At 37.2% G+C, this 26,411-nt stretch overlaps 2 protein-coding genes across 9 annotated transcripts; one reads left to right on the forward strand and one right to left on the reverse strand.

Annotated features, from left to right (window-relative positions):
• Positions 1 to 1,081: 1,081 nt before the first annotated feature.
• Positions 1,082 to 14,216, forward strand: LOC125575148 (probable LRR receptor-like serine/threonine-protein kinase At1g29720). 6 transcript variants are annotated; one of them, XR_007330066.1, is made up of 25 exons: positions 1,082 to 1,264; positions 1,347 to 1,539; positions 1,630 to 1,701; positions 3,221 to 3,292; positions 3,437 to 3,508; positions 3,584 to 3,655; positions 3,727 to 3,798; positions 9,729 to 9,800; positions 9,887 to 9,958; positions 10,036 to 10,101; positions 10,191 to 10,262; positions 10,644 to 10,703; positions 10,788 to 10,856; positions 11,009 to 11,059; positions 11,143 to 11,181; positions 11,274 to 11,317; positions 11,420 to 11,823; positions 11,925 to 12,123; positions 12,243 to 12,263; positions 12,365 to 12,499; positions 12,578 to 12,696; positions 12,782 to 12,992; positions 13,086 to 13,317; positions 13,411 to 13,544; positions 13,618 to 13,860. XR_007330066.1 is itself a non-coding variant. In XM_048770961.1 (25 exons), exons 1-25 carry the CDS (start codon positions 1,090 to 1,092, stop codon positions 14,011 to 14,013), a joined length of 3,141 nt encoding a protein of 1,046 aa, XP_048626918.1. In that variant the 5' UTR covers positions 1,087 to 1,089; the 3' UTR covers positions 14,014 to 14,216. The 6 variants fall into 6 exon arrangements, 5 of the variants coding, with proteins under 5 accessions (XP_048626918.1, XP_048626919.1, XP_048626920.1 ...); XM_048770961.1 differs by having other exon boundaries at positions 1,087 to 1,264; positions 13,394 to 13,544; positions 13,618 to 14,216; XM_048770962.1 differs by lacking the exon at positions 1,630 to 1,701 and having other exon boundaries at positions 1,087 to 1,264; positions 13,394 to 13,544; positions 13,618 to 14,216.
• On the reverse strand, positions 11,874 to 16,479 carry LOC106421814 (pyrophosphate--fructose 6-phosphate 1-phosphotransferase subunit beta 1). Of its 3 annotated transcripts, XM_048770966.1 has the most exons (7): positions 16,293 to 16,479; positions 15,997 to 16,155; positions 15,789 to 15,910; positions 15,614 to 15,667; positions 15,411 to 15,517; positions 14,391 to 14,452; positions 13,938 to 14,274 (listed from the first exon to the last, which is right to left on the reverse strand). In XM_048770966.1, exons 3-7 carry the CDS (start codon positions 15,843 to 15,845, stop codon positions 14,237 to 14,239), a joined length of 318 nt encoding a protein of 105 aa, XP_048626923.1. In that variant the 5' UTR covers positions 15,846 to 15,910; positions 15,997 to 16,155; positions 16,293 to 16,479; the 3' UTR covers positions 13,938 to 14,236. The 3 variants fall into 3 exon arrangements, with proteins under 3 accessions (XP_013718092.1, XP_048626923.1, XP_013718090.1); XM_013862638.2 differs by lacking the exons at positions 13,938 to 14,274; positions 14,391 to 14,452 and adding an exon at positions 11,874 to 12,203; XM_013862636.3 differs by lacking the exon at positions 14,391 to 14,452 and having other exon boundaries at positions 14,047 to 14,390.
• Positions 16,480 to 26,411: the final 9,932 nt, after the last annotated feature.

Here is a 26,411-nt window from a genome sequence, read left to right on the forward strand (position 1 = left end):
TCGGTTCGGTTTCGGTTCGGTTCGGTTTTTTTTCGGTTTTTTCGGTATTTCGGTTAGTAAAATATAACTACCATTCTAAATCCATATTTACTTCGGTTCGGTTTATATACCGTCGGTTTTCGGTTTATTCGATTTTATACCAAAAAACATAATTCTTTATTTTGGGATCATATTATATGAATTTTAGAGTCTTGTTGTCAACACATTCATTTATTAAAAAATATTATAAGTTTAAATAAAAGAACAAAAATAAAAAATGTTTCTATCATCTAATAAAATAATCAAATCTATAATTAAAATCAAAGCTCAAAATTTTGATAATAAAAATAAAAAACAAAAAATAAAACAGAAGCACGAAGCAAAAAAAATAAGTTATTATATTCTTTCATATTTAGCGTTCATCAAAGTCATGTTTCATCTATTAAACATGAAACTCTATTCGTTTATAGATAAAAAAATTGTGAAGAATTTCCACTAATTGTTATCATCAAATTTATAATCTTTATTTTAATTTAGTCAATGCTAAATTAAAGCAAAAAGATCAAAAGAAGACTAAGAAAATAAGAAGCATGTTTGCGATGAATTGTTATTTAATTATAGTTCAAGTGTTTTACAAATCAGGACTATTTTATTACTGTAAAAAATATGGTAATTAGTTATTAGCAAAAAACTAACTTATGATTTTCATACGTTGTTTTAAAATATATACATATTTACATGTTTCTATTTTTTGATCGGTTTTATTCGGTTTATTCGTTTTTATCGGTTATATACCGAACCATATCCAAATCCTACGGTTTTTTAAAATCATATCCATTCGGTTTGTATGGTATATATCAAATCCAAACCATATTATCTATTTCGGTTTGGTTCGATTCGGTATGGTTCGGTTTTGCCATATTGAACAGCCCTTGATATTTTTCGATGGCCAAATACGTACGGCTCTTGGCATATCTTCGAGATTAGTCTTAAGACTTGTTTGTAGTTGAGTTCAGCGATACAGGACCAGATATTTTTTTTTGTCGAAATGAGGGACCAGATATAGATGAGGAGTTGAGGACGTTATGGTCAAACTTTAAAGCATTATATATGTATGTGTGTATTATTGGGAATCAAACAGACAAGTGCTCATACAAAGAATCGCAATATATAATTCATTTAGATATGTTGATCGTCTTCTCAATTATTTTCCCCTTCTTTACAATCATCACAAGCTTCTTAGCAATCTCAACATCTGTTTCATCAATTCTTCATCAAGATGAGTGTATGAGAATAATAGCCATTCATTTGTTATCAAAATCCGCGTATTTATATCTGTACTTGTTATAAATATATATTATACGCAGTGAATGCTCTAAAGAAGATAGCCACTACACTTGGTATCAACGGATTGGACCTAAGTTCTGGAGACCCTTGCTATTTAGGATACCTAAAGATGATTCCCGAAGTTGCTATTGTTTCGAATCCGGAGCTTAGAAACAACACCATTGACTGTGATTGTAGCTTCAACAATAACACAACATGTCGTATAATAAACATGTGAGTGTTTTTAATTGTCTGTCTCGTCTGCCTTATATATATTCTCGTGTGATATGTTTTATATTTTCTGATTGCATTTGAACGAAAAAGAGACCTAAAGACCCTTAGCCTTCGAGGAAAACTTCCACCTGAGTTAGCTGAGCTTCAATATCTCCAAACGATGTACGTTCAACCACCCGGAACCTTTGTAAAGAATCGATAATTAGTTATACTTTTTCCAATTAATAGTTTCTTTTTAGGTTTTTACAAATATTAAAAATATATTAAATTTTGATTATAAATATATTATTTCATTAAATATTTTCAAAACGTTAATTAAATAAGTTTAATTAATTTTTGAAATTTAAAATTTAAAATTGCTAACTAATAAATTACATAAAAGTTTCAAAATTTATCTTTCTTAAACATATTTTGTAATATTTATCTTTAAAAATATAAAGAATAGTATTCAAGCAAACTCTAAAAAATCATAAAGTTGAAACTCTGATATTTTATTAATTTTTTTATTTTATTTTTCAGATTCAAATAGTTTGAAATATTTTTAAATTAAAATAATATTAGAATAATATTAATTAAAATTTATAAATTTGACTTTAATATGCTTGGTCTTTGGTGTATACCAATGACTATGAATGAGTTTTAGATGTAATCTTGCTAAATAATATCAAAATATTTTGTAATGTTAATAAGATTATGGATGAATTTTCTTCTGGAGATAAAAATGATACAATGTATTTTTTAATATTTAAATAAAATTTATATGTACTAAATAGTAATTTATTATTTTAAAAGGATTGCATATTTACATAACATTTTGTAAAATTTATAAACTTATTATTTTATCAAACTATATCATATTTTGAACCGGTCTAACTCAAAACCGATAAAATTAAATGATTTATTATATTCGTATTTTATCAAACAATTATTTATAGAGTTTCTACAACCAGAATTTTTGATCGTTTTATATTGTGTGTATATATATATCTATCAAAAGGTAAAAAAAAAATATCAAATTACGTACTTGATCTGGTTAACAAATTCCAGTTTATTGTTTACTTGTCTATATCCAATCTTGTGAAGAATTGGACCAAAAAGTTAAGGATTTATATTATAGTTTGACCAAGTTTGTTACTAACTGGCTCAGTCAACATAAAAAAATAGATTTACTTGAACAGTATGAGTAAGTTAGAGATTATTATTTTAATTAATAGTTATTTAATTATAAATATTAAATTAAAATTATGCATATATGCATAGAATAATGTCATTTAAGTTAATATACATGTAAAATATTTTAATTAAATATGGAAGTCATCTATATATATATATATGTGTGTATATATATATTAATATAAAAGCGACCAAGCTCATGAGTTAGCTCATGATCATTAAAGATCGATTATATAACTCGTTCTCGTGATCTAATTTAAGCTCGTTCATTAAGCTTATTTATTAAATGAGTAAGAAAAACAGAGATCATGCTCATAAAAATCGAGTTGAACCAGCTCATAAGATATAACTCATTTTGACACTTCTAATTATTTAGTATAATATTATAATTTTCATTAAATAAAAAATTGTCAACATAAAAAATCCCATTAGTTGCATACTTAAACAAAACCTGAAGCTTGAGAATATCCAGAAAATTTATAGCGAGTTTCTGCTTCTTTTTTTGCAGAGACTTGTGTAGAAATTACCTTTCGGGCTCAATCCCAATGGAGTGGGCTTCGCTGCCAAACCTTACTTATATGTCAGCACTCTGCTCTCTCTCTCTCTCTCTCTCTCTCTCTCTCTCGTTTTGCAGACAACTTGGGTGTAACCAATTTAGGCTTGATAGTTTTTTGGGATAAAATAATATTCATGTTTTGCGAGTTAACTTTGAATGTTCACGCAGCTCGCTCTGCGCGAATCGTTTGTCTGGGCCTTTACCATCTGGTTTACAAAATTTCAACAATCTGAGATTCCTGTACGTATCAAATTATTTCCTACACTACGCCTTTTGATTTGACCTGATATTGCGTTGATGTGATGAAATTTTCAGAGGGGTTGAAGCAAATCAGTTCTCTGGTCCGATTCCCGACGGGATTGGTAACTTGACGAACCTAAAAGGATTGTAAGACATATCCCTCTTAAAGTTAACCATTAATATTTTGGCGTAATGGGAATGCTAAATGGATATTGCAGACAACTTGGGTCCAACCAATTTACAGGAAGCCTGCCTAACTCTCTCGCGAGACTGGTGAACCTTGAGGATTTGTAAGTGCTGTATAAACTATAAATTTTCATTACTAATTAGACCTATATGATTAGTAAAGTCATGGACATATATTCTTCCGGAAGCTTTGAGGAAGTTGGTTTACAGCTTTTTGTTGAACTTCGTCTTTGACCTTTTAGTATGCTATGTTTCTTCTTAAGGTTAATTGTTTGGTTGTAAATTGATTTGACACTTACAAAATGCTCACCTAGGGCTGGAATTTTGAACCTAACCAAAAAGTTTAGGTTTTTTTGTTCAAGTTCGGCTATGATCTGATCGGTTTAATTTGGCATATTAAAAAATTGGCTCTTGATTATCAATTAGTTCAGTTTTTCATTATAAAAAAAAATAACTTATACCAAACGATACCAACACAACTAAAATTTCTGAAATAAACCAACCAAATTTCATACCAGAATAATTGAACTAACTGAAACAACCAAAATTAACTAAAATCGTTGGCTTTGGTAAAATTTTCATTAACCAAACTAATTCAAGAATGAACCAAACGAACCCAAATTTTCGTACAGTTCAATTAGGCACAATTTTTGGGTAAGAACTAACTGAAAACCATTTAACCCGAACCGAATTAAAAAGACCAACTCACCTGTAGAGTAGTCCAAAAAGATAAGTTTTAACAAACCTTGTTGTTGAGATATTGCCTAAGTGTCAAGAAGCCTCTAACCCAAGGGGAAGGTCTCAGTTGATCGTTAAGAGCAAAGGAAGCACGAGGAGCTCACGTGCTTCACTTAACGGTATCAAAGGGTAAAGGAGTAATTAACCTTTGTTGTAAGCATTGGCTTTTGTCTTCTTCCTCTGTACGGAAACGAAGAGAATACAGAGGAGAGAGAGGAGCGTTGCACCGCCAGTGCAGTCCTATAAAGCCGACAAGAACTGAGACATTAGGGTTAAGAGAGAATCAGAGAACAGAAGAGAGCAGCCGCAAGTTCAGCGTTTTTGCTCTGTCGCTAAGGGTTAAGTGTAACCAAGCTTTCTAGTGGATTTCCGAGCAAACCTCGGCCAGACGTAGCGTCCTCACACTGAGGCGTGAACTGGATAAATTTGCGTGTGTCTTTTCTTTACTTGCTTAAAGAAATACACACGAGTGAACAAACGAGAGAGGTGAGAGAAATTGCAAGCATATCAAGCATAAAACAGAGCAAAGAATCGACCTTTTCATCAACAACTGGTATCAGAGCCAGGTTGGCTGGCTGGGATCGAGGAAAGGTTGAAACCTTGTGAAGTTTGAAGCTTTTTCTGTAAAGCTTTGCCCTTTATGCGAGAGATGACCTCAGGGCGTTCTGAGGTGGAGAAGTTCGACGGAGATGGAGACTATGTTCTCTGGAAAGAAAAGTTGTTGGCTCACATGGAGCTACTGGGCCTGCTAGAAGGACTCGAAGATGAAGAGGACGTTGATGTTGAAGATTCTACAGCTGAGAAAGGAACAACATCTGCGACCAAAGCTTATGTCAAACCGGAAGAGAAGATTCTCAAAGACAAAGCTCTCAAGGAAAAGAGAGGAAAAGCTAGATCTACGATCATACTAAGTCTGGGAGATCATGTTCTCAGGAAAGTCATAAAGGAACCAACTGCAGCTGGTATGCTCAAGATGCTAGATAAGTTGTGCATGGCTAAGTCCTTACCCAACATGATATATCTGAAGCAGAGGTTGTATGGGTACAAAATGTCCTGATGAAGACCAAGCCATCGTTCTGTTAGTGTCCTTGCCGAAACAGTTTGATCAGTTAAAGGAAACGTTGAAGTATGGCAAGACAACTTTGGCTTTGGATGAAATCAATGGAGCTATAAGGTCAAAAAATCTTGAACTTGGAGCAAGTGGTAAACTAAGCAAGAGTAGCTCATAGGCTTTGTATGTTCAAGAAAGAGGTAGATCAGATCGGAGAGGTAGAAGCTCAGACAGAGGGAAGAGTCAGAACAGGTCACAGTCAAGAGAGAAGAAGACTTGCTGGATCTGTGGCAAAGAAGGCCACTACAAGAAGCAGTGTTTTGTTTGGAAAGAAAGAAACAAGAAGTCTAACAGCTCAGAGAAGGGAGAAACCTCGAATGTTATGAAACACGTTATCGATGCTGCTGGGTTAAACGTTGAAGAAGAATCAAACGCAGTAAGCGATGGACAAGAAGATGAGTGGATCATGGACACAGGGTGTTCATTTCACATGACACCAAGAAGATATTGGTTTGTCGAGTTTGATGATTCAAAGATAGGAAGAGTGAAGATGGCAAATCAAACTTATTCTGAGATCAAAGGCATTGGGAGTATAAGGATTCAGAATGAGGATCTCTCAACGGTTCTGATCACAAATGTAAGATATGTTCCAAGCATGTCGAGAAACTTGATTTCAATGGGAACGTTGGAAGATCAAGGGTGCTGGTTTCAGTCGAAGAATGGTTCTCTGAAAGTAATCAAGGGCTGCTTAACACTGTTAAAGAGGAAGAAGGTTGGAACTCTATACATTCTGCAAGGAAAGTTGATTGCAGGAAGTGCTAATGCTGTAGTGAGCTCCAAGAACGAGTGAAAGTTGTGGCACAGTCGTCTTTGTCACATGAGTAAGAAGAATACTGATTTGTTGATCAAGAAGGGATGTCTACAAGCTGATAAAATGAAAGGATTTGAGTTTTGTGAAGACTGTGTGTATGGGAAAACACATAAAGTGAGTTTTGGGACTGCAATACACGTCACAAAAGAAAAGCTAGAGTACATACACTCAGATCTTTGGGGAGCACCTTCAGTACCAAACTCTATTGGTAATTGTCAATACTTCATGACATTTATTGATGACTTCACCAGAAAGGTCTGGATATATTTTTTAAGAACGAAGGATGAAGCTTTCAGAACCTTCGTTGAATGGAAGACAATGGTGGAGAATCAGTCAAACAGAAAGGTAAAGAAGTTGAGAACTGACAATGGACTTGAGTTCTGTAATCAAGAGTTTGATGGTTTCTGCAAACAAGAAGGAGTGGTGAGACACAGGACATGTGCCTACACCCCACAGCAAAATGGGATTGCAGAACGCATGAACAGAACTATAATGGAGAAGGTGAGGAGCATGCTCAGCGAGTCGGGTCTTGAAAAGAGGTTTTGGGCATACGCAGCCTCAACAGCGGTATATGTGATCAAAAGGACTCCTGCGTCTGCCATTGAGTTTGAAATACCTGAAAAGGCTTGGACAGGAGTACTACCTGATCTGGGTGGTCTGAGAAGTTTTGGATGGATTGCATATGTTCATAGCAAACTCAATCCTAGAGCGAAGAAGGGTGTGTTTCTAGGTTACCCAGCTGGGGTAAAAGGCTACAGAGTATGGCTCATTGATGACAGAAAGGTTGTAATCAGCAAAGATGTAGTCTTCAATGAAGAAGTCATGTACAAAAGCTCTACCGAAGAAGGTCCAAGTGAAGATAGATCAACAGCAGAACCTGAAGTTGCAGTGATAAATGCTCCAACTGTAACTACAGAAGAAAGTAATGTTGATCAAGGTGGAGTTGTAGAGAGAGAGAACACAACCCAAGAAAATTCTTTTCCAGAACAAGAACAAGGATCTGAGTCAGAAACAGATTCAGAAGAAGATTATATGCCACCAAGTCTTGCTGATTATCAATTAGCAAGAGACAGAGAAAGAAGAATCACAAGACCTCCAAAGAGATATGATGAGTTAGGAGATCTTGGTTTTGCGTACAATCTAATAGAAGATGGTGGAGTTCTTGAGCCACAGAGCTACGCTGAGGCAATGTCGAGTTCAGAGAGTGAACTCTGGAGAGAATCTATAGATGAAGAAATGATATCACTGAGAAAGAACCACACTTAGGATTTGGTTGACAAACCAGTGAAGAAAAGAGTAATTGGTTGCAAGTGGGTGTTCAAAAGGAATATCGGTATTCCAGGAATAGAGAGGCCAAGACACAAGTCAAGACTTGTTGCAAAGGGTTACTCTCAAAGGGAAGGCATTGATTTTCAAGAGATTTTCTCGCCTATAGTTAAACATGTAACTATTCGTCTAATGTTGTCTGCTGTTGCTCATTTCAATCTAGAACTAGAGCAGATGGACGTCAAGACAGCTTTCTTGCACGGAAACTTAGACGAAGAAATTTACATGAGTCAGCATGAGGGATATGTGGACAAGAACGCACCAGAAAAGGTCTGTCTGCTGAGGAAGTCATCGTACGGCCTGAGACAATCACCAAGACAGTGGAACCAGAGGTTCGATGAGTTCATGAGGTCTACTGGCTACTCAAGATGTCTAAAAGACAGTTGCGTCTACTTCAAGATAAACACAGAAGAAGAAAGGACTTTCCTTTTGCTGTACGTTGATGATATGTTAATCATATCGAAGAAAAAAGATACAGTGAAGGAGTTGAAGGAAAGTCTAAGCTCTACCTTCGAAATGAAAGATCTTGGTCCAGCGAAGAAGATATTGGGAATGGAGATTCAAAGAAACAGGGATCAAGGAGTCTTGGAGTTGTCACAGAAAGAGTATCTGAAAAAGATATTAAGGTCTTTCAGAATGGAGAACTGTAAGCCTGTGAAGACACCGCTGGGAGCTCACATGAGGCTTAAGTCTGCTACTGACAAGGAATGGGAACAAGAAGCTGACCAGATGAAGTCAATTCCCTACGCAAACGCAGTTGGTAGCATCAAGTACTCGATGATAGGGTCGAGGCCAGACCTAGCTTATCCAGTCGGAATGATAAGCAGATTCATGGGAAAGCCTCTTATGAGTCACTGGCAAGCAGTAAAGTGGGTCCTTAGATACATTCAAGGATCACTCGACACGAAGCTACAGTTCAAGGGAGAAACAGAGTTTGTGGTGACAGGGTACTGTGATTCAGATTACTCAGCGGATCTTGATAAGAGGAGATCAATTACAGGTTACACATTCACGGTGGGAGGTAATGTGATAAGCTGGAAGTCTAGTCTGCAACTTGTGGTCGCGTTGTCGACTATGGAGGCTGAGTATATTGCTTTGACAGAAGCAGCAAAGGAAGCTGTTTGGTTAAAAGAGTTGATGAACGAGTTGGGTTTCAAGCAAGATGCAGTAGAGATTCACTGTGATTCTCAAAGCGCAATAGCGCTGGCGAAGAACGCTGTTCATCACGAAAGAACAAAGCATATACAGAGAAGGTTTCATTACATCAGAGACACAATCACTGATGGGGAAACAAAGATTCTGAAGATATCAACCGTTCACAACCTGGCAGACATGCTTACTAAAGTACTGCATGTGAACAAGTTCCTGAGCGCATTGGAGAAGCTCGGGATCACCAGTGACTGATAAGAGTATCAGGAACCGAGGGGGAAATCAAGTAACACTAGAAAGAAAAGCTAAGAGATGAGAAGAAGTTGATGACACTACGACAAGGTGGAGTTTTGTTGAGATATTGCCTAAGTGTCAAGAAGCCTCTAACCCAAGGGGAAGGTCTCAGTTGATCGTTAAGAGCAAAGGAAGCACGAGGAGCTCATGTGCTTCACTTAACGGTATCAAAGGGTAAAGGAGTAATTAACCTTTGCTGTAAGCGTTGGCTTTTGTCTTCTTCCTCTGTACGGAAACGAAGAGAATACAGAGGAGAGAGAGGAGCGTTGCACCGCCAGTGCAGTCATATAAAGTCGACAAGAACTGAGACATTAGGGTTAAGAGAGAATCAGAGAATAGAAGAGAGCAGCCGCAAGTTCAGCGTTTTTGCTCTGTCTCTAAGGGTTAAGTGTAACCAAGCTTTCTAGTGGATTTCCGAGCAAACCTCGGCCAGACGTAACATCCTCACACTAAGGCGTGAACTGGATAAATTTGCGTGTGTCTTTTCTTTACTTGCTTAACGAAATACACACGAGTGAACAAACGAGAAATCGCAAGCATATCAAGCATAAAACAGAGCAAAGAATCGACCTTTTCATCAACACTTGTTTGTTCTCATTATGCAGTAGGGTAAGTGACAATAACTTTGATGGTACCATCCCAGCATACATTGGCAACTGGCCTCGGCTTCAAAAGCTGTAAGCTTGTCCTGCAACAATTTTCGTTAGTTCTCTTATACCTTCTGTTTATGCACCGTCTAACTTGTGCTGGCCATGATCAACAGATATCTATACGCGAGTGGACTAAAAGGACCAATACCTGATGAAATAGCGCGCCTAGAAAATCTTACTAACTTGTAAGTGTACTACTTTCAATTGATTAGCAAAATATACAACTGAAACGGGACTGGTGTTTTATATGTCTCATATGCAGGTTTATCACTGATACGAGTGGGATTAACATCTTCCCATATATATCGAGCCAAGCCATTGAAACCCTGTATTTAGTTTCCTGTGATATGTTTTTCCTTCTTGAGGCGTGATTTAACTGAAATTTTCAAACTGAAGTCTCCCCTCCCTGTGTTCCAGGATTTTGAGGAATGTGAGTTTGTCTGGTCCGATTCCTTCTTACATCTGGAATATGCCAAAACTAAAGATTCTGTAAGTTCTTTCTGGTCACAAGTGAAACGACTTTGTAAGTTTCAAAGTTATCATTCAGAACTAGAATGCTTAACAAATACTCCACGAATATCTGCTAAGGAACTTGTGCATGACTAGATGGGTATGCTCATGACATTCATTTACATGTGCTTATAGAAATACTGGCCTATATAATTTATATGTGTGTATATTTAGATTATTATTAAGTCATGGGTAACAACATAGATAGCGATCATAGCGAGAAATATGTTAACGAGTGTTATATGCAGATATGAGAGCGTCTATTAAGGAACTTTCGATGGATCTATCAAATATGTATATGTAATAGTTACATATTAACATTTGTACCAAATTTATTTATTTTGTACACGTTTTACGCAGTGATTTATCATTCAACAATTTGACTGGTGACGTTCATGGAGGAAGAGCACCAGCATATACGTAAGTACTACAGTCTGGATACCTTTCATTGTGAATAGCATAATATCATGATCATGTATATATTTTCTTGACATGTTCTTTCAGATATTTGACTGGAAACAGGCTTTCTGGAGAAGTTGAATCTGGTGTTTTTCTCAAAAGCAACGCTCAAATGTACGGTTAGACCTTCCTTTTTCTTATGTCAATTTATGTTTTTCTCAATTGCAAATCTCATGTGTACGGTTAGGCCCTGCTTAATTTGCCTATATTACAAAGTATTTTTTTGTTATGTTAATAATATTTTTCAATTTTGGTTATTCTTACAGTGATCTCTCTTACAACAATTTCTCATGGTGGCCTAGCTGCCAGGAGAATAGGTACGGACATAAATGTTGGGTAGATATATACATTCTCAGTTTCTCATGTTGAAGTGTCTGTTTTCAACTTTTCACTGTTTCAGTAACATTAACACATACCGGAGCTCATACTTAAACAATTTGTAAGTACACTGTTGAACATTATCTTTACAACAATCAAGCAGTAGATATGGTATGGATATTCTGTGCTGAAAAGCCTAACAATTTGGTACAGAACTGGGATTCTTCCATGTGCTGGTCCAATCAACTGCACGAGCTGTAAGTACATAATAAGCTGTCTTAACATCTCCAACATGCAACTATTCAGCTACTACTTAATTATCTCTTTCTAATGATGGTTATAATCATTATGGATGGTAGATCAGCGAACACTACATATAAACTGTGGTGGAGACAACATAGTTATTACAAAATCTTCTCATAAAATCACTTATCAAGCTGATAACACTAAAACCAAAGCCGCAACAAATCAGCAATTCAAAGACTGGGGAATTAGTAACACAGGGGAATTCTTCTCAGATGGTCATACGAAAGAATCAAGTAACACAGATGACACGTACATCATTTCAACTAGTTTAAGATTATCTGGGGATTCCCCTGATATCTATAAGACGGCACGTCGATCTCCCCTATCTCTAGTTTATTATGCGTTTTGCATGGAGAATGGAACCTACAGTGTGAAACTCCATTTTATGGAGATCCAGTTTTCAGACCAAGAACTATACAGTCGTCTTGGCAGACGCATATTTGACGTTTATGTTCAGGTAAAGCTTCACTGCAGATCACAAAAATAATTTTGTTTGTTTCAGTCATATGCATGGAAGATTGAAGTTCATTTCCTTATGTACTTTTTCTCCCCGGTTAGGGAGTATTGTTCTTGAGGGATTTTAACATCAAAGAGGCGGCTAATGGGACTCTGAAGCCTGTTTTCAAAACAGTGAGTGCGAATGTGACAAATAATATATTAGAGATTCAGTTGTACTGGGCTGGTAAAGGAACAACACTTATTCCTGAAAGAGGAAATTATGGTCCTCTTATCTCTGCTATCTCCTTGTGTCACAGCAGTAAGCAACCTTCACCACTTGTTCTGCACCAACTGTACTCCTTCTCGTACTTTTTTGTGGCTTTCTCAAGTCACCGGTTCCTACATCATAATTATAATATTCATTTTTAAAAATTTCAGGTATGGAGCCACAATGTGGAGGTCAAAAACAAAAACTACTTTAATAAAGACATTTTTCTTCAGCTTGGTTTATATATGATGCAATGTATTTATATTTACACTTTTGAGTGTTTCATTTTCAGCAATGAAAACAGAACTTGACACCAATTATCCACTAATTTTCGGGGTAGTGGGTAGCTTGATAGCAGTTACTCTCTTGGCTTTTGGATTATACACTCAGAAAATATGCATACGAGACAAGTACACACGAGAAAGAGGTACCAGATATCATAGAATATATGAATCAATTCATTCCATATGCTCATACCATTTTCTCCATGTAACATGATACATAGATTTGAGAGCACAGGGTGTGCAAACCGTTTGCTTTACTTGGAGGCAACTGGAAGCTGCAACAAACAATTTTGATCAAGCCAATAAACTTGGAGAAGGAGGTTTTGGATCCGTATTCAGAGTATGCTAAAACACACACAAACTTCTTCTCAATTAGAGACAAGATGGCTTTGCTTCTGGTTTCTGATATGAGAAACCTAATGCAGGGAGAGCTTTCAGATGGAACTATCATAGCAGTCAAGCAGCTATCTTCCAAGTCATGCCAAGGAAACCGCGAGTTTGTGAATGAGATAGGCATGATCTCAGGTCTGAATCATCCAAACCTTGTCAAGCTTTATGGATGTTGTGTAGAGAAGAATCAGTTAATGCTCGTGTACGAATACATGGAAAATAACTCCCTTGCTCTTGCACTGTTTGGTAAATAAAAGTCATTCATAGTTTTTTGAAGTTTTCAGTATGTTACCAAATGTAAAGCGATATCATATCTTTTTGGTTTTCGTCCATTTCCAGGAAAGAGCTCCCTGAAATTGCAATGGGAAGTTAGACAAAACATATGCGTGGGAATTGCAAGAGGGCTTGAATTCCTCCATGAAGGATCGATGATCAGGATGGTTCACCGTGACATAAAAACCAGTAACGTGCTTCTAGACGCTGACCTTAATGCAAAGATATCAGACTTTGGATTGGCTAGGCTCCATGAAGAAGAACACACCCACATTAGCACCAAGATTGCAGGGACCGTGTAAGTATCGCACATAAAAAAACGCACATTGGCAAAAAAAAAAAAAAGCTTAGCCTTGGTTTCGCTAATGTTGCAGTGGATATATGGCTCCAGAATATGCACTGTGGGGTCATTTGACTGAGAAAGCAGACGTGTTCAGCTTCGGAGTTGTGGCAATGGAAATTGTTAGTGGAAAGAGTAATATGAAACGGAAAGGAAGTGATGATCATGTCTCCCTTATCAATTGGGTAAACATGGAGATTTTGTTTCTCTTCAACTCATTCGATTCACAATGTTTATACTTTCTACATGAAATTTCAGGCTCTGACGCTGCATCAGAGAGGGGACATAATGGAGATTGTAGATCCAGTGCTCCAAGGAGATTTCAACAGCAAAGAAGCAGTAAGGATGATCAAAGTTGCTTTCCTTTGCACAAACTCATCTCCTTCCTTAAGGCCTACCATGTCAGAGGCTGTTAAAATGCTCGAGGGAGAGATCAACATAAGAGAGGTTATGTCAGATCCTGGTCTATATGGACACAATTGGAGCATCTCAAATCTTAACATTGATACACATGGAAGCTCGAGTGTGTCTGGTGTGGCCCATCAAACGGCAACGACAATGCAATCCTCTGTTTCTGGTTCTGATCTCTACCCATTTTGCAATGAATCCATGATCCTAAACTCCACAGCAGAGTTTTCCTCCTCGCCAATATGATATCAGAAAGTTGTGTACATTGCCTTATCTCTTAAAAAAGAAGAAAGGCTTGTGAAGTTATCTTATAGATAGTTAGCTACATTTGTACCATTCAAGTTGTCTAAAACCTTACTACATTTGTACCATCCAAGAGACTGGTATCTCTCTGAATGCATGTCAAACTATTATTATATATTTTTTATGAAAGGCTTATTGAATCTAAATCTTTTTTTTTTCTATGAAATTACGTCGATTTCTCTCCATGGAATTGACTCCGACGGCTTGCACCACACGGAAAAGTAACTCGATGATCATTCAACCAAATCTAAAATTTATTTGATTTTCAGTTTGACGCGTCTGTGTTCCCAGACATTTTGAATATGAAGCAGGAATCAGACCTGAAGAAGGAAGGAGTGTTCGATGTGATGGAGGCAGAGAAAATGATGAAGGCACTTTCATGCTCCATAAAGTATTAGTCATTAAAAGTTACAAAAAAAAAGAAATATTAGTCATTAAGGCTAAGCATGTCGGGAGTTGTGAAGTTACTTGTACGGAGATGACTTGCGAGGGTACCAAGTCCACTGTTTTCACTAGAGAGTAGCCTAAATGGCTAAATCCCTTGATTATCTCTACAAGTCTAGGGTTTTAGTTGTTGGTGAGAGTATAGGATCCCCTAGAGATCTAACTAGCTTAATTCCAAAGACGTCTAGGGTTCTTGTTGTTAATGAGAAGGATCAACCAAAAATTTAACGGTCCGAATAGTAACATGGGAAACAAATGAGGAAAAACAGCCGTGCGATCATAATAGTGACATATAACATAGGTGAATGTAGAGATTTTGTTAAATATTAAATGCGGTGCGGTTTTGTAAACATTATGAACATAAGTAAAATCTAATAATAGTTAAAAGGTTTAATCCCTAGACATTATTATACATTATTTGAGAACTGATTTTTTAAACTTTACATATATGTCACAGCACATTCATTTTCATTAGAAAAAATATGACATGGATTACTAAAAATGATCACATGGCTAAAAGCTAATTTTAAGATGGACATTGTAGCTTTTATTTCTATTTGCTCTTGTGGGTTTTTATTTCTATTTTGATAGTCTTTCTCATTCATATTCTTCTAGATGTTCCATATTATTCATGAAAAGGACCTTAAATCAGGCTCCTTAGAGCATCATTAACCTTATAACCTCATTTGGATTTCTTAATGATTTGTTTAATAATAAAAGTTAGTTATGAAATTTAGTTAAGAAACCCCTAGTCTTTGTGCTCCACCGGGATTTCTTAACTAAGGATTCTTTAAAAAAAATTATTAAACATTGTTTTATCTTGAAGAACAAGAACTTTAGACTAAGCTAAAAAACTTTCAAATACAGACATAGAAAGATTGGACTAAAAGTAATACCTGAAGTTTTCAGCAAGGAGGCAAGCATTGGTGTTGGAGTCATCTCCATCGATAACCACCAATCCATCCAAATCTAGCTTCTTTGCTTTTTCCTCAGCTTGTTTAAACTACACATGTGAGACAACATACAATTACACACGACATGTAACTACGGAAGCAGTAATAAATCACTTAAGAAGCTTCAAAAAAAAAAAAAAATCAACCTGCTCAGGCGTTTCAATCTTGTCTCTTCCACTGCAGATCATGTCAAAGCCACCCTATTGATACCAAAAGAGAATTACAACCACATCAGCATAAAACGATTATTGAATTTCTAGAATCCCAATCAGATAACAAAGTTTGTGACAAGAATCCATAAACTAAATGCTGTCTAAGAACCTGGTTCCTGTAAGGCTGAATGTATTCAGCATTCAACTCGACATATTTGCATTTCATGATACCAGCTGGATCACCCTTGAACCCGTAAAATATGCTTCCTTTAGCACGTTCCTGCAAGTAATCTAAAACCCCAAAAAAAAAATTACAAGACTGAGACTGAAACAATGTGAAGAAAAACCATAACTTGACATAGATATTAAAATACTACCGAATAATCCAGAGATCACATTGTGTCCACCAGGCGCCTGACCTCCAGACAGAACAACACCGATCTTCAACTTCTCTCCCGACGAAGCTGCACTCTGATCCGGAACAACTAACACAGACGGCTAACCATACAGACCAGGAAACAACTTCGCAATCTCATCTGCAATCAAATTTTTTTTTAAAAACACACCACTAAATCCTCTTACAAAGTCTATAGAACACAGATCTGTACACAAGATCTATACACAAACAAATCCAATCGAAAGTTTCATCAGATCAGACAGAGAAAACCCTAACCTGGGTTCCCGGCGGCGGAGCTGGCGGGACCTTCGACGATTTTGAAGGGTCCTTTGAGCACAGAAGCAATCGTCGACGGAGAAGAAGACGAGAGAGGAGGAGAGAAAGAAAAAAAAAAATCAAATTTCACAGTTTGCTGACACGTGGTCTAAGAACCCTCTTTATGATCGGACCCCAAAATCATGTATTAAAGATCGGTTATTACTCTTTTATTTATTTTTGATTTAATTAAATGACTTATTTTGTTTAAGAACTTTTTTAAGAAACTGCAATAATCATGCTCTTAGGTAGTTTCTAGAACAAATAATCCATAATCTCAAAAACTGAGGCCTTAGAAACAGACCACGGGGGGTGAAGGAATTTCAAAGAGGGCCATGTTTGGATTGTTAGTGAACATTTGAAAATAACACGATTTATAGATTCCTTTTCTGCACCACAAATATTACAAGATGTGTCGCATTTAATACCACGAGACCTTAAATTCCTTGTTACCACTAAACTACCAGATAGTACTTGCCGGACTAAATTTTGTAATTTCAGATGACAATGTAATTTCCAAGTAAACACTAGTAGAGTTTTGATATCTTGTCCATTCCTGCATAACTTGACATCAGTGAATAACTGTTATGTTCTATAACCTGATTTGACCGTGTATCTACCTGATACCCCTGTTCGAAAACGCATCCGCCTAGCCGCCTAGGCGCTGTTCGGAGGTTGACTGCGGCGATTATGCCCAAATCGATGTAGCCAGACGTTGACTCGCGTAAGACCGCCTAATTTCCGCGTTGACCGTCTAATTTTCGCGTTGACCGCCTAATTCCCGCCTAATCCCGCGTTGACCGCCTAAGTTTTTTTTTTCGTCTGTGTAAGTTAAAACACGTTTGATTATTTTTTTACTCATTATTAACAGATTTTGTGTAATTATTCATTACTAAATAATTATAATTCACTACCAAACCTAAAACAAACACATACATACTACATTTAGGGATTTTTTTCGTACCAAACCCATCATTTACGAATCAAAATGAGACTGTTTAAAATTATGGGTATATACAAAAAATTATATAATTATGTCTAAGAACTTATATCATCATGTTTAAAATTAGCTAAATATATTATAAATATATTAAATTGTATTTAAAACTATGCCCCGCGTAATCCCCGAGTACTCCCCGATTTTTTGGTAACTCGCTAGGCCCGGGGTTACTGCCCGACTAGCGCCTAGCGTAGTTCCGAACAGGGCCTGATACTGTAAAATTCCAGCCATTTTTATATGGTCTAGATAAACAACTTACCTTCATACTTCGAATGATTTCTACATCATCTGGGTGTATATAAACATGAGCAAATTAATATACCAGGAGAAATAAACCGGATTAATAAGGGTTCTCATCTTTAGTAATGGGTTCAAAAATTGATTTTGATGTTTTGGTATCGCTGACCTCAGGCGAGGAGCAAAGATCTATGAATCATTCCATACAGAGATAATTTTTCATTTCTCCGTTCCCACGCTTTTCATTAGCCTTTTATTAACTAGATATCAAACTGAAGTAATACTTTTCCATCCAAAAGAAAGTGAATATGACTTTTTTGGATCCATAGGACTGGATTTCCAATAGTATCTTCCTTTAAAATCCTTCGCAAATAAGGAGTTTTTTTTCCCTATTAGTCTTCATAATTTTTTAGCTAATAACACATTATTAAAATCATGCAGATCAGGGAAACCTATACCACCCTTTTCTTTACTCCTGCATAATTTATCCTATGAGAAGCAATGAATATTTTTTTTGTTTCCACTATTACTCCACCATAAATTTGTTATTGCACTCATCAGTTTTAGTAATGCGTTATTTGATTAACAGAACTGGAACTACAAGGTTATAAAATCCTAGTTTTAACCGTCTAATCTATAGTCGGAGTCTTGAGTAGTAAATCATTTATTCTAGGGTTTGGGATCCTTTTTATAGGTCGTCGTTAGTCAAGAACTAGGTTAGATCATTGTATAATCAGGAAATATAGAAATATTTCCTTTTATTACATTTTTTCATTTTATCAGGAGACATGAGGAAAATCCTGTCCTGAGAGTTGAAAATTGTCTCGGCAAAAGAAGAAGACCAGCATTTAGAATCACTTCTTGAATTAGTTATCCACAATAATTATACATATTTTTATTTATATCAATAAATTTAACATTTCAAAAGCATACACATGAACCTTTTTTTTTTGACCAAACATACACATACACTCAAGACATGCAAAAATTGTATATTTTTCCTGTTTTTCCTCTTGTTCAATAGAGGTGGGCACGTATCGAATATTTCTATGATTTTTAGTATTTTAGATTTGCTTTATAGTTTAAGAATATCTGGGTTTTTTTGGATATCCGAAAAATTTACAGATATTTACTAATATTTACGGATATTTCATTCACTTTATTCAATAAAAATAAATTTTGGAAACACTATACAAGTTTATTTTCAAAAAATATTGTTCACATAATAAAAAATAAAAATAAATATTAGTGAAATTATATGTTTCATAAAATTTTAAAATTAATTAAAAGTTTAAAATTTTAGAATAAATTGTAGTTTTATAAGTATTTTATATTCTTTTTCAATTTAATAATTAATTGTATTAATAAATTATATGTTAAAATAATAAGTATAAAAAATTATACATTTAAAATTCTATATTTAAATATACATATACATCTATTTGTATAGAAATCGGAGCGGATCAAATATCTGACTCTAATTTTTTAGTATTTTTTATTTGTTTCGTTTTTATTAGATATTAATTTTAATATTTGTTTTGCTTCGAATACTTATGGATATACAAATTTTTTGGATGAAATTTAAACGAATATAATAAATCAAATCAAAACTACCGGATAAAATGGTGACCCTCCTAATGTTCACTTCTTTTTTTCTATAAATTTTACATGGACTGCTTAAGGAACACAAAATTTTATACGAGTCAAATTCATTAACTTTTTTTCTTCGTTTACTTTTCTTTTCCTCTTTTTCTTCCTTTTCTATGACATACTTTATGTCAGTCTATGACACTATGTAAACAGTCAACGGTCACTAAAATATAATGGAATATTTGATTAAAAATAGAATATACCATTTCTGAAATCGTATAGAATGGTGCCAATGTAATATTTAACTAACTAGGTAATAATCCACGCATTGCACGGAATGTAATTATTAGTTTCGTTATTTTTAATAAAAAGACAATAAATCTGTTTATTCTGGATATTGGTTCAGTTTTAAATTTTTTTTTTGTTTTTAATCTTCTAAAATATAACCATTATTTTAAATTAATATTCATTTTAGTTTATTCGGTTAAAATGTTTGATTTTTTGATTTTTCTAGTAAAAACAAAAAATTAATATTATTTGTTTATTTTGATGTTATGAATTTTAAATAGTTGTCAAGTCGAACCAATAGTTTCATATTATAGTTTCTAAACAGATAATAATTTAAGAAAAAGAAAAGAAAATTAGTATTTCAATACAATTTGGTCTGTAATGAAAGAAGCACTAAGAAAAAATATTTCAACTTTAAAAAAAAATTAGATACTTCAGTTGTGGTGAATACTTAGTTACAAGGTGCTCACATCAAGGTGCTCACATCAAGGTGCTCACATCAAATTGCACATGCATGTGTATGTAAAAAATATATAAAAATAGTTGATAAATATATAAAGATATTGTTAATTAATATTAAATGACATTTTTTTTCAAAATAATACATGAAAGATAAAATTAAAATTAATTTAAAATAAAAAGGCCTTGACATTAGTCATTTTTTACATACAAAGAAAATAAAATTGTATCCGTAAATAGGGGTGGACACAGATCGAATATCTAGGTATTTGGAAGCATTTGTGTCGATTCGATCTTTAGCCACCTAGATATTCGGTGACTCGGATATCCGAAATGTTTTAGAATTTTACAGAATATCCGATTTGATGCGTAAATAAAATAAAATTTTAAAAATAATTGAAAATTTTAATAATAACATTTTATTACAAAAATAAAACATTATTTAAAATTTTAAATTCTAGTACCGATAAAAATAAATTTAATTCATAAAAATATTGTAAAACTGATATAAAGTATAATATATATAACATATATCTATATTTCTTTACATATATGTATATATATATGCATATAACATATCGAATTAAATATATGTTCCTAAAAATATTGGTATTTGTGATTTGCTTCTTTTTTGGATATTGTATTTTAGTATTTGATTTGTTTCGTAGAGTTACGGATATCCAGATTTTTTTGGTTCAAATCAAAACAGATAACGAATCGAATCGAAATTTATGAATATTTTGCTCAACTTTATCCGTAAACAATAAAAATAATATAAATATATAGTTTGACTTTTGATTCGTTATCTATTTTTATTCGAACCGAAAAATCCAGAGTTTTATTGAAACCATGTATGTGAGTTTTATATTAAAAAAAACGCAAAGTACATAATGTGAACACATTTATGAATATAGTGTGAACGCGTTAACATATTTATTGTCAAATCATTGTGAGGCTGCTACGTGTCAATTATAGTGTGAATGCATTTATTACAATGCTTGTCTTTTACTCCCTCCGTTCCCGAAAGTAAGACGTTTTAGATTTTTTACTTGTTCCACAAAAATCCTAAATTTTGGTTAAATACTTCCAGTTGGCTTAAAAATTGTCTCTGGAGAGATGCTCGATTCACACCAAACAAATCGTATAAGCCGAGAACCTATCGCGGACTTTAAATCGGTATAAATCAGGTTGAAATCGCAACATGAAAATCGATAGCCGGCTAGTCACCGCATAAACCTTAAAACCGAAAGTAAACCTAGATCTTGCCCTAAACCCAGCACACTGGTCTCTAACATCTCAAGACATGATATCTAAAAAGTGATACGAGATCTTAAAAAACATGTCTCTTCGTCTATATCTTAACTTTCACGAAACTTCGTAAAAATAAATAAGTAATTTTTACGAAATTCACATCTCGAGCAAACCAACAGATTGAACGTCTCGCTAAAACTAAATATGAGACGACAACTCATATTTATTTCAGACATATTCAGAACAAAGTAGTTCGATAAATATTCATCATATATAAAACCGCAAAGCGGTAGGGATTCGAAGCCACCAACGGCCAGTCCCGATTTAAACAAAGCGACCAAACATGCCCACACAAAGTCTCAACATAAAGGCCACACTCGGCCAGATACAAATAATAAAGGCCACACTCGGCCATAAACACAAGATAGGGGGAAACCTCCTCCCGTCAAATGCTAACTTTGATTTTCACAGATCAAAGTTAAAACCCCCGGACATGGAAGCTTCAAATGCATCCGCGGGACAATCCACTTCCTCATCATAACCAGCAACCTCGGTCGCGACCTCCTCCGTATCGGGAAAAACCGGGATGGGGTCCCAGAATCCCTGAATCCTCCCATCGATCGGGGAAATAAGCGCCTCGGCATAGGCATGATCATTCATGCCACCTTTCATGAGTTCCATCTCATCCTCGAAAACAGAGTCGTCCGCCTGCGTCTTCCAAAGGGTACAAATTGAACCACGCGCCCACCGAGGAATAAGCCTCCTTAAGGTTTCCATACTTGGCTTTGAACTGAGAAGCACGGTTTTTCATCATCTCGGTGATCTCTCTCCTACCTCTCCTTTCCGCTTGACGAACGGCCTTGGCATGATCCTTGGCAAGTTTCGAATCTCGCTCTAAAATTTCGTTTTGAACACGCGCAAGGTATTTTTCCGCTTTCTCTGCCTTGAAACGATAAAACATGGCCTCCCTGTGGCTTATCTCAAGGGCTGAACCAAGCATGTTCAGACCCTGCAAAAAACAACTAACGTGTTTAAAAAAAATAGGGGCGCATGATTCTATCCGCGAAGTTCCTAAAGGAAAAAGAAACTAACCCCGTTGATTATGGACGAAGGAGGATCGAAACTCGAGGGCAAACCAGCGAAGAAATCGTCAAAATCTGGAATAGGTACCTCGATCGAACCGCTACCGTCACCATAAGCAAGGTCTGGGTCCCATCCTGGGAGAATAGAGTCATCTACGGAAAACTCTATATCACCAAGATCAATGCCTTTACGCTTAGAAGATCTCGCGTCCTTTTCCTCCGCGGGAACATCGCAAGGAGTAAGAATCACTATTCTCTTCTGCACCCACTCCAAGATCGGGATGCACGAGTCTCAATGTTATGCGGACTCTCCTCGGCGTAAAGAAGGTCCAGAAAAAGGACCATTCCTGAGGAGATCCCTCACTTCGATCACGTCTTCGGGAAATGGGGGAAGCGGGTTAATGAAGGGACTGTCATTCGGCTTGCTCCGGAACAATGGGTTGCAATTCTCTTCGAAAGATGCAGCATTTATACGGACGAAGAAGAAGAACTTCAACCACGAGTTAAAGTTGGAAATAAGCCCCTTAATCACCGTCATATATGTCCGAGGAACCAACTGGTAGAGGTGCGGCTTCGAGACAATTTGCAGCCTAAAGATCGCTTCAAAGTGGTCAGCGGTAAGGGAGAGACCATGCTCGTGGCTCAGGATCACAACACCGATGAGATGCTGAAAGCTGGTGGGGTTCAGCTGGCTTATCGGTACTTCTAAACGGTCCAACACACGGACTATGATTTCAGGAATCGGAAACCACATACGGCAGCGCACCAAGAATGAATTGTAGCAAGTAAATAACCCTCCGGGTGTTAGGGGATTTTTGTGTAGGATCTTTGTGAGTACTACGGAACGATGGACAAGCTGGTAAACCGAATGAGTTTGTATGTATTTCGTAAGGATTTGAGAGAATAATGAAAATATGGGCTTGAAGAGACGTATTATTGATCAGACAAACAAGAACAAGAGAGGTTACAATGATCTTTGAATAAACCCTACTAATTCTAGTGTCTAAGCCTTGGAGAAGTCGATCCCCTGCTTTAGGGTTTTAGTAGCTCTTACATAGTCGTCTAAGAGTCGGTTTCATTAGGTTAAACTCTTCCATATTCTGAAATATGGAAGGTTTTCCTTGTCGGAAGTTTTCCATTTCTTGGAAGGGAGCTCGGTTCCTGGGACCGAGCTCGGGGTTCCTTCTAGCGGGGACCCGGAGCGTTCCCTTATCGGGGACCCGAGGGTCTAGGTCCTGCCGGGAGGCTGGAGGAAATGATACCAGGGTATTTTTCCCAACAGTTTGCCCCTTATTTCTCGATTTCGTCATCGAAGTCGGGGAATAACCTGTGCACTCAAGTCAACCGGGTTTGCTCATTCTCAGCAGGCTCCCCTTAGGTAGGACCCCGTTCCATTGGTCTTGCTAGCCTGGGTTCCACTCAAGCCGGAACTTATTCTGAACCCAGGTGAGGATCGGTTCCTTCGTGTTTGACCGGAGTCTAGTAGTAGTTTCTCTTATCTTCTGGAGATGATGAGGTCGGAGATTTGAAGTTTTAAACCACGCGCGGGCTGGAGAGACGGAGAGATCCAGGGACATTTCCTGTTTTTGGAAGATTCCTTCCTTTAATATCAGAGATTCGACTGATATTTTCTTCCCTTTGCGTAAAGGAAATAATTTTGAATTTCAAATTTTGCGGTCCGAGATCTGTTGAGACGTACGACTTCCTCGGGAAGACTTTCAACGGCTTTCCTGTATATATTCCTCTGCCTTCTCTTCCCTTTTGCTACGCTCCTTGCTTTCCCATATCTTCAACTCAGGTACTTTTTCTCTTCCTTCTTTGCTTACGCCTTTCTAGCTTAGCCATCGTGATTTCCTAGGCCCATAGTTGTCCATTTTACTGTGGTCGCCATCTATCGATTAGGAACCGATTGACCATGTCCAAACGATCTGCCTCTTCGACACCTTCGATGATCGAAAGGGCTGGTTCGGAGAGAAGGGTAGATTCTCCAGTTTCTCGATCCGACAGCTCTCCTGATCCGGGCACGGGATCAAAGTATGACTTAGCAGCTCCCCGTCCATATGCGTATGCGTCTCCTCCGCCGATAGGTCATGCGTCTTCTGTGAGGGAAGACGACATGGTATCCATTATTCTTCGAATACCGGCACCGGAGGAACGGGCATCTAGCTTCATCCCAGGGCAGATAGCCATTTATGACGCTTTCTTCGATATCAGCTTTAGAGGAGTGATCCCAGCGCTTATAGCGAGTTTATGCGATTTTTTCGAGATCTCTCCTTCCCAGCTGAATCCTCCGTCTTGGAGATTACTCGTGGCTATTCATAACCTGGGTGACCTAGAGAGCTTATCCTTTGGGATCAATGAGGTTCTATTCTCTTATCACTTGGCCCCTCTGAAATGAAACGAAGGTCGGCTTCAACTTCATCCTCGTAGCTGATTGCCTATTGTGGAGGAGCTTCCAAGGGGTGATCGTAAAGGATCTGCTTTTAGTAAAAAGTGGCAGGACCGATATGTTTTCATGATGCTTCTAGGGGATACGCATGGTTATACTGGTTTTTTGAACTTCTAACCCTCTTATTGTTTTTGCAGCTGGAACGCACCCTGCTCTTCCGGAGGGAGAGGATACCGGTTTTCGAGCACGCCAGCTTCCCCTTGATCGTCGTCAAGTACCTTTCTTACTTAGTGACAGTGCGTTACACCGTAGCAGCCTCTGGGGTAAGCGTCTTTCGACTGATGCACTTTGAATGTTCCTTTGTTTGGATTCCTGATGATTCTTTATGCAGGGAACATGTCTAGGAATACTAGCAACGATCCTTTCGCAGCCTATCAAGAAGCGGCCAAGGTGATGTCTTCAAAGAAGGGCTCCACGAGCAGGACAGTGTCCGGAGACGACTTGGTGATTACTGGTAGTCGTCGAGCGGCGACAGTGAAGATTGAACCTTCCGCCCTGGTTCAGACCAAGAAATCTAGGGGTGGAGGTATGGCGGCCCGATCTTTGCAGCAGTCAGCCGAGGTTGCGCATTCCACGGGAAGTCTCGCCACGGATTTGTCTAACTTGAACCTCCAGGTGTTTCCTCAAGATGGCACCATTCATCCTTCGGGAGAGCCATTGGAGGTTGTTCAGATCCTCCGAGGGGGACTTCTTCGGGTACGTTGTTGTACTTTTGATTTCTTTCTATTCCGGTTTCTGATGGGAGACTGTGGTTTCTGTGCAGACTATCTCCCAGCTGTTTCATCTTGGAGAGCGGCTGTTTATTGAGGGCTCGTTGGTTAGCCAAGAAGAACTAGATGATTTGAAGTGTCATGTTTCAGAGGTGAAGGCTCAGCGTGTAGCCCGTGAGATGGAGATCCATGATCTCAAAGACAAGCTAAAGGATGTGGAGAGGACAGCCGAAATATCCTCGACGGATGCGTTGAGTATTGGCAAGAAGAACCAGGGGTTGGAAGAGGCCATAGAAACTCTGAGGCTTGAAATGGTGATGGCCGTAAACGGGGCAAGAGTCACCGCTCGGTGGGAATTGATGGCTACAGAAGAAGAATAACCAATGGGACCTGGCCAAGGCTTTGGAACAATATAAAACAGTAGCCTTGGAGGAAGCCAAGAACAAAGCTGCTCCGGTTCCTACGTTCGAGGACGAGCCTGCTGTTCCCCCTATTTCTGAGATTGACTTAGATTTGAGGCCTGGGGGTTTTCCTCTTGAACTCATGTTCTTCCTTTTTTTTGTAATAACGGCCTTTCTCGGCCTGCTCTGCTTTTGCTTGAACAATATCCCTGTTGCGGCCTTATGAAATAAGTTTCTCTGGTTTTGTTCGCTTTTCTTCTTTGAGATATTTGGCTTTCGTAGATGATATTCGTATTGCTTCTGTAGCTGTCTCTTCTTTCGTAAGAAAGCATTTTGCAGGATGACCTCGGGGTCTTGAAACTTGACTCATGAGTCGTAATCGGAGGATTGGTGACCCAAGTGTTGATCGCTTGATAGTCTCTTACAGGACTTGAGCCGTCTGGGCTTTGGATGATCGTCGAAGGACTCGTGGATCCTGGATGCTAAAGGTTCCTTGGAACCTTTGGACCTTGCAATGATCAGACCTCGTGGGTCTCGTATGACTGGATCTCCTCTTGGGACCCTGGGGTCGATTGGAGAATTTTAATAATCTTGGGACCCGGGGGTCACTTCT

This window comes from Brassica napus, assembly GCF_020379485.1.
Source record: "Brassica napus cultivar Da-Ae chromosome C7 unlocalized genomic scaffold, Da-Ae chrC07_Random_2, whole genome shotgun sequence".
In the NCBI taxonomy this organism is placed as follows: Eukaryota; Viridiplantae; Streptophyta; class Magnoliopsida; order Brassicales; family Brassicaceae; genus Brassica; species Brassica napus.

Bases quoted from the DNA above. Each gene is read 5' to 3' on its own strand.
- LOC125575148 (XM_048770961.1), top strand. From the start codon at position 1,090: ATGTATGTGTGTATTATTGGGAATCAAACAGACAAGTGCTCATACAAA. The intron at 11,060-11,142 runs GTACGGACATAA...TCACTGTTTCAG, and splicing joins CCTAGCTGCCAGGAGAATAG to TAACATTAACACATACCGGA. The intron at 11,182-11,273 runs GTAAGTACACTG...AATTTGGTACAG, and splicing joins AGCTCATACTTAAACAATTT to AACTGGGATTCTTCCATGTG.
- LOC106421814 (XM_048770966.1), bottom strand. From the start codon at position 15,845: ATGAAATGCAAATATGTCGAGTTGAATGCTGAATACATTCAGCCTTAC. The intron at 15,668-15,788 runs GTTCTTAGACAG...TGGTATCAATAG, and splicing joins TTCAGCCTTACAGGAACCAG to GGTGGCTTTGACATGATCTG. The intron at 14,453-15,410 runs GTATTACTTTTA...TACTTTATGGAG, and splicing joins CTCCTTGCTGAAAACTTCAG to CATGAAAGTGCCTTCATCAT.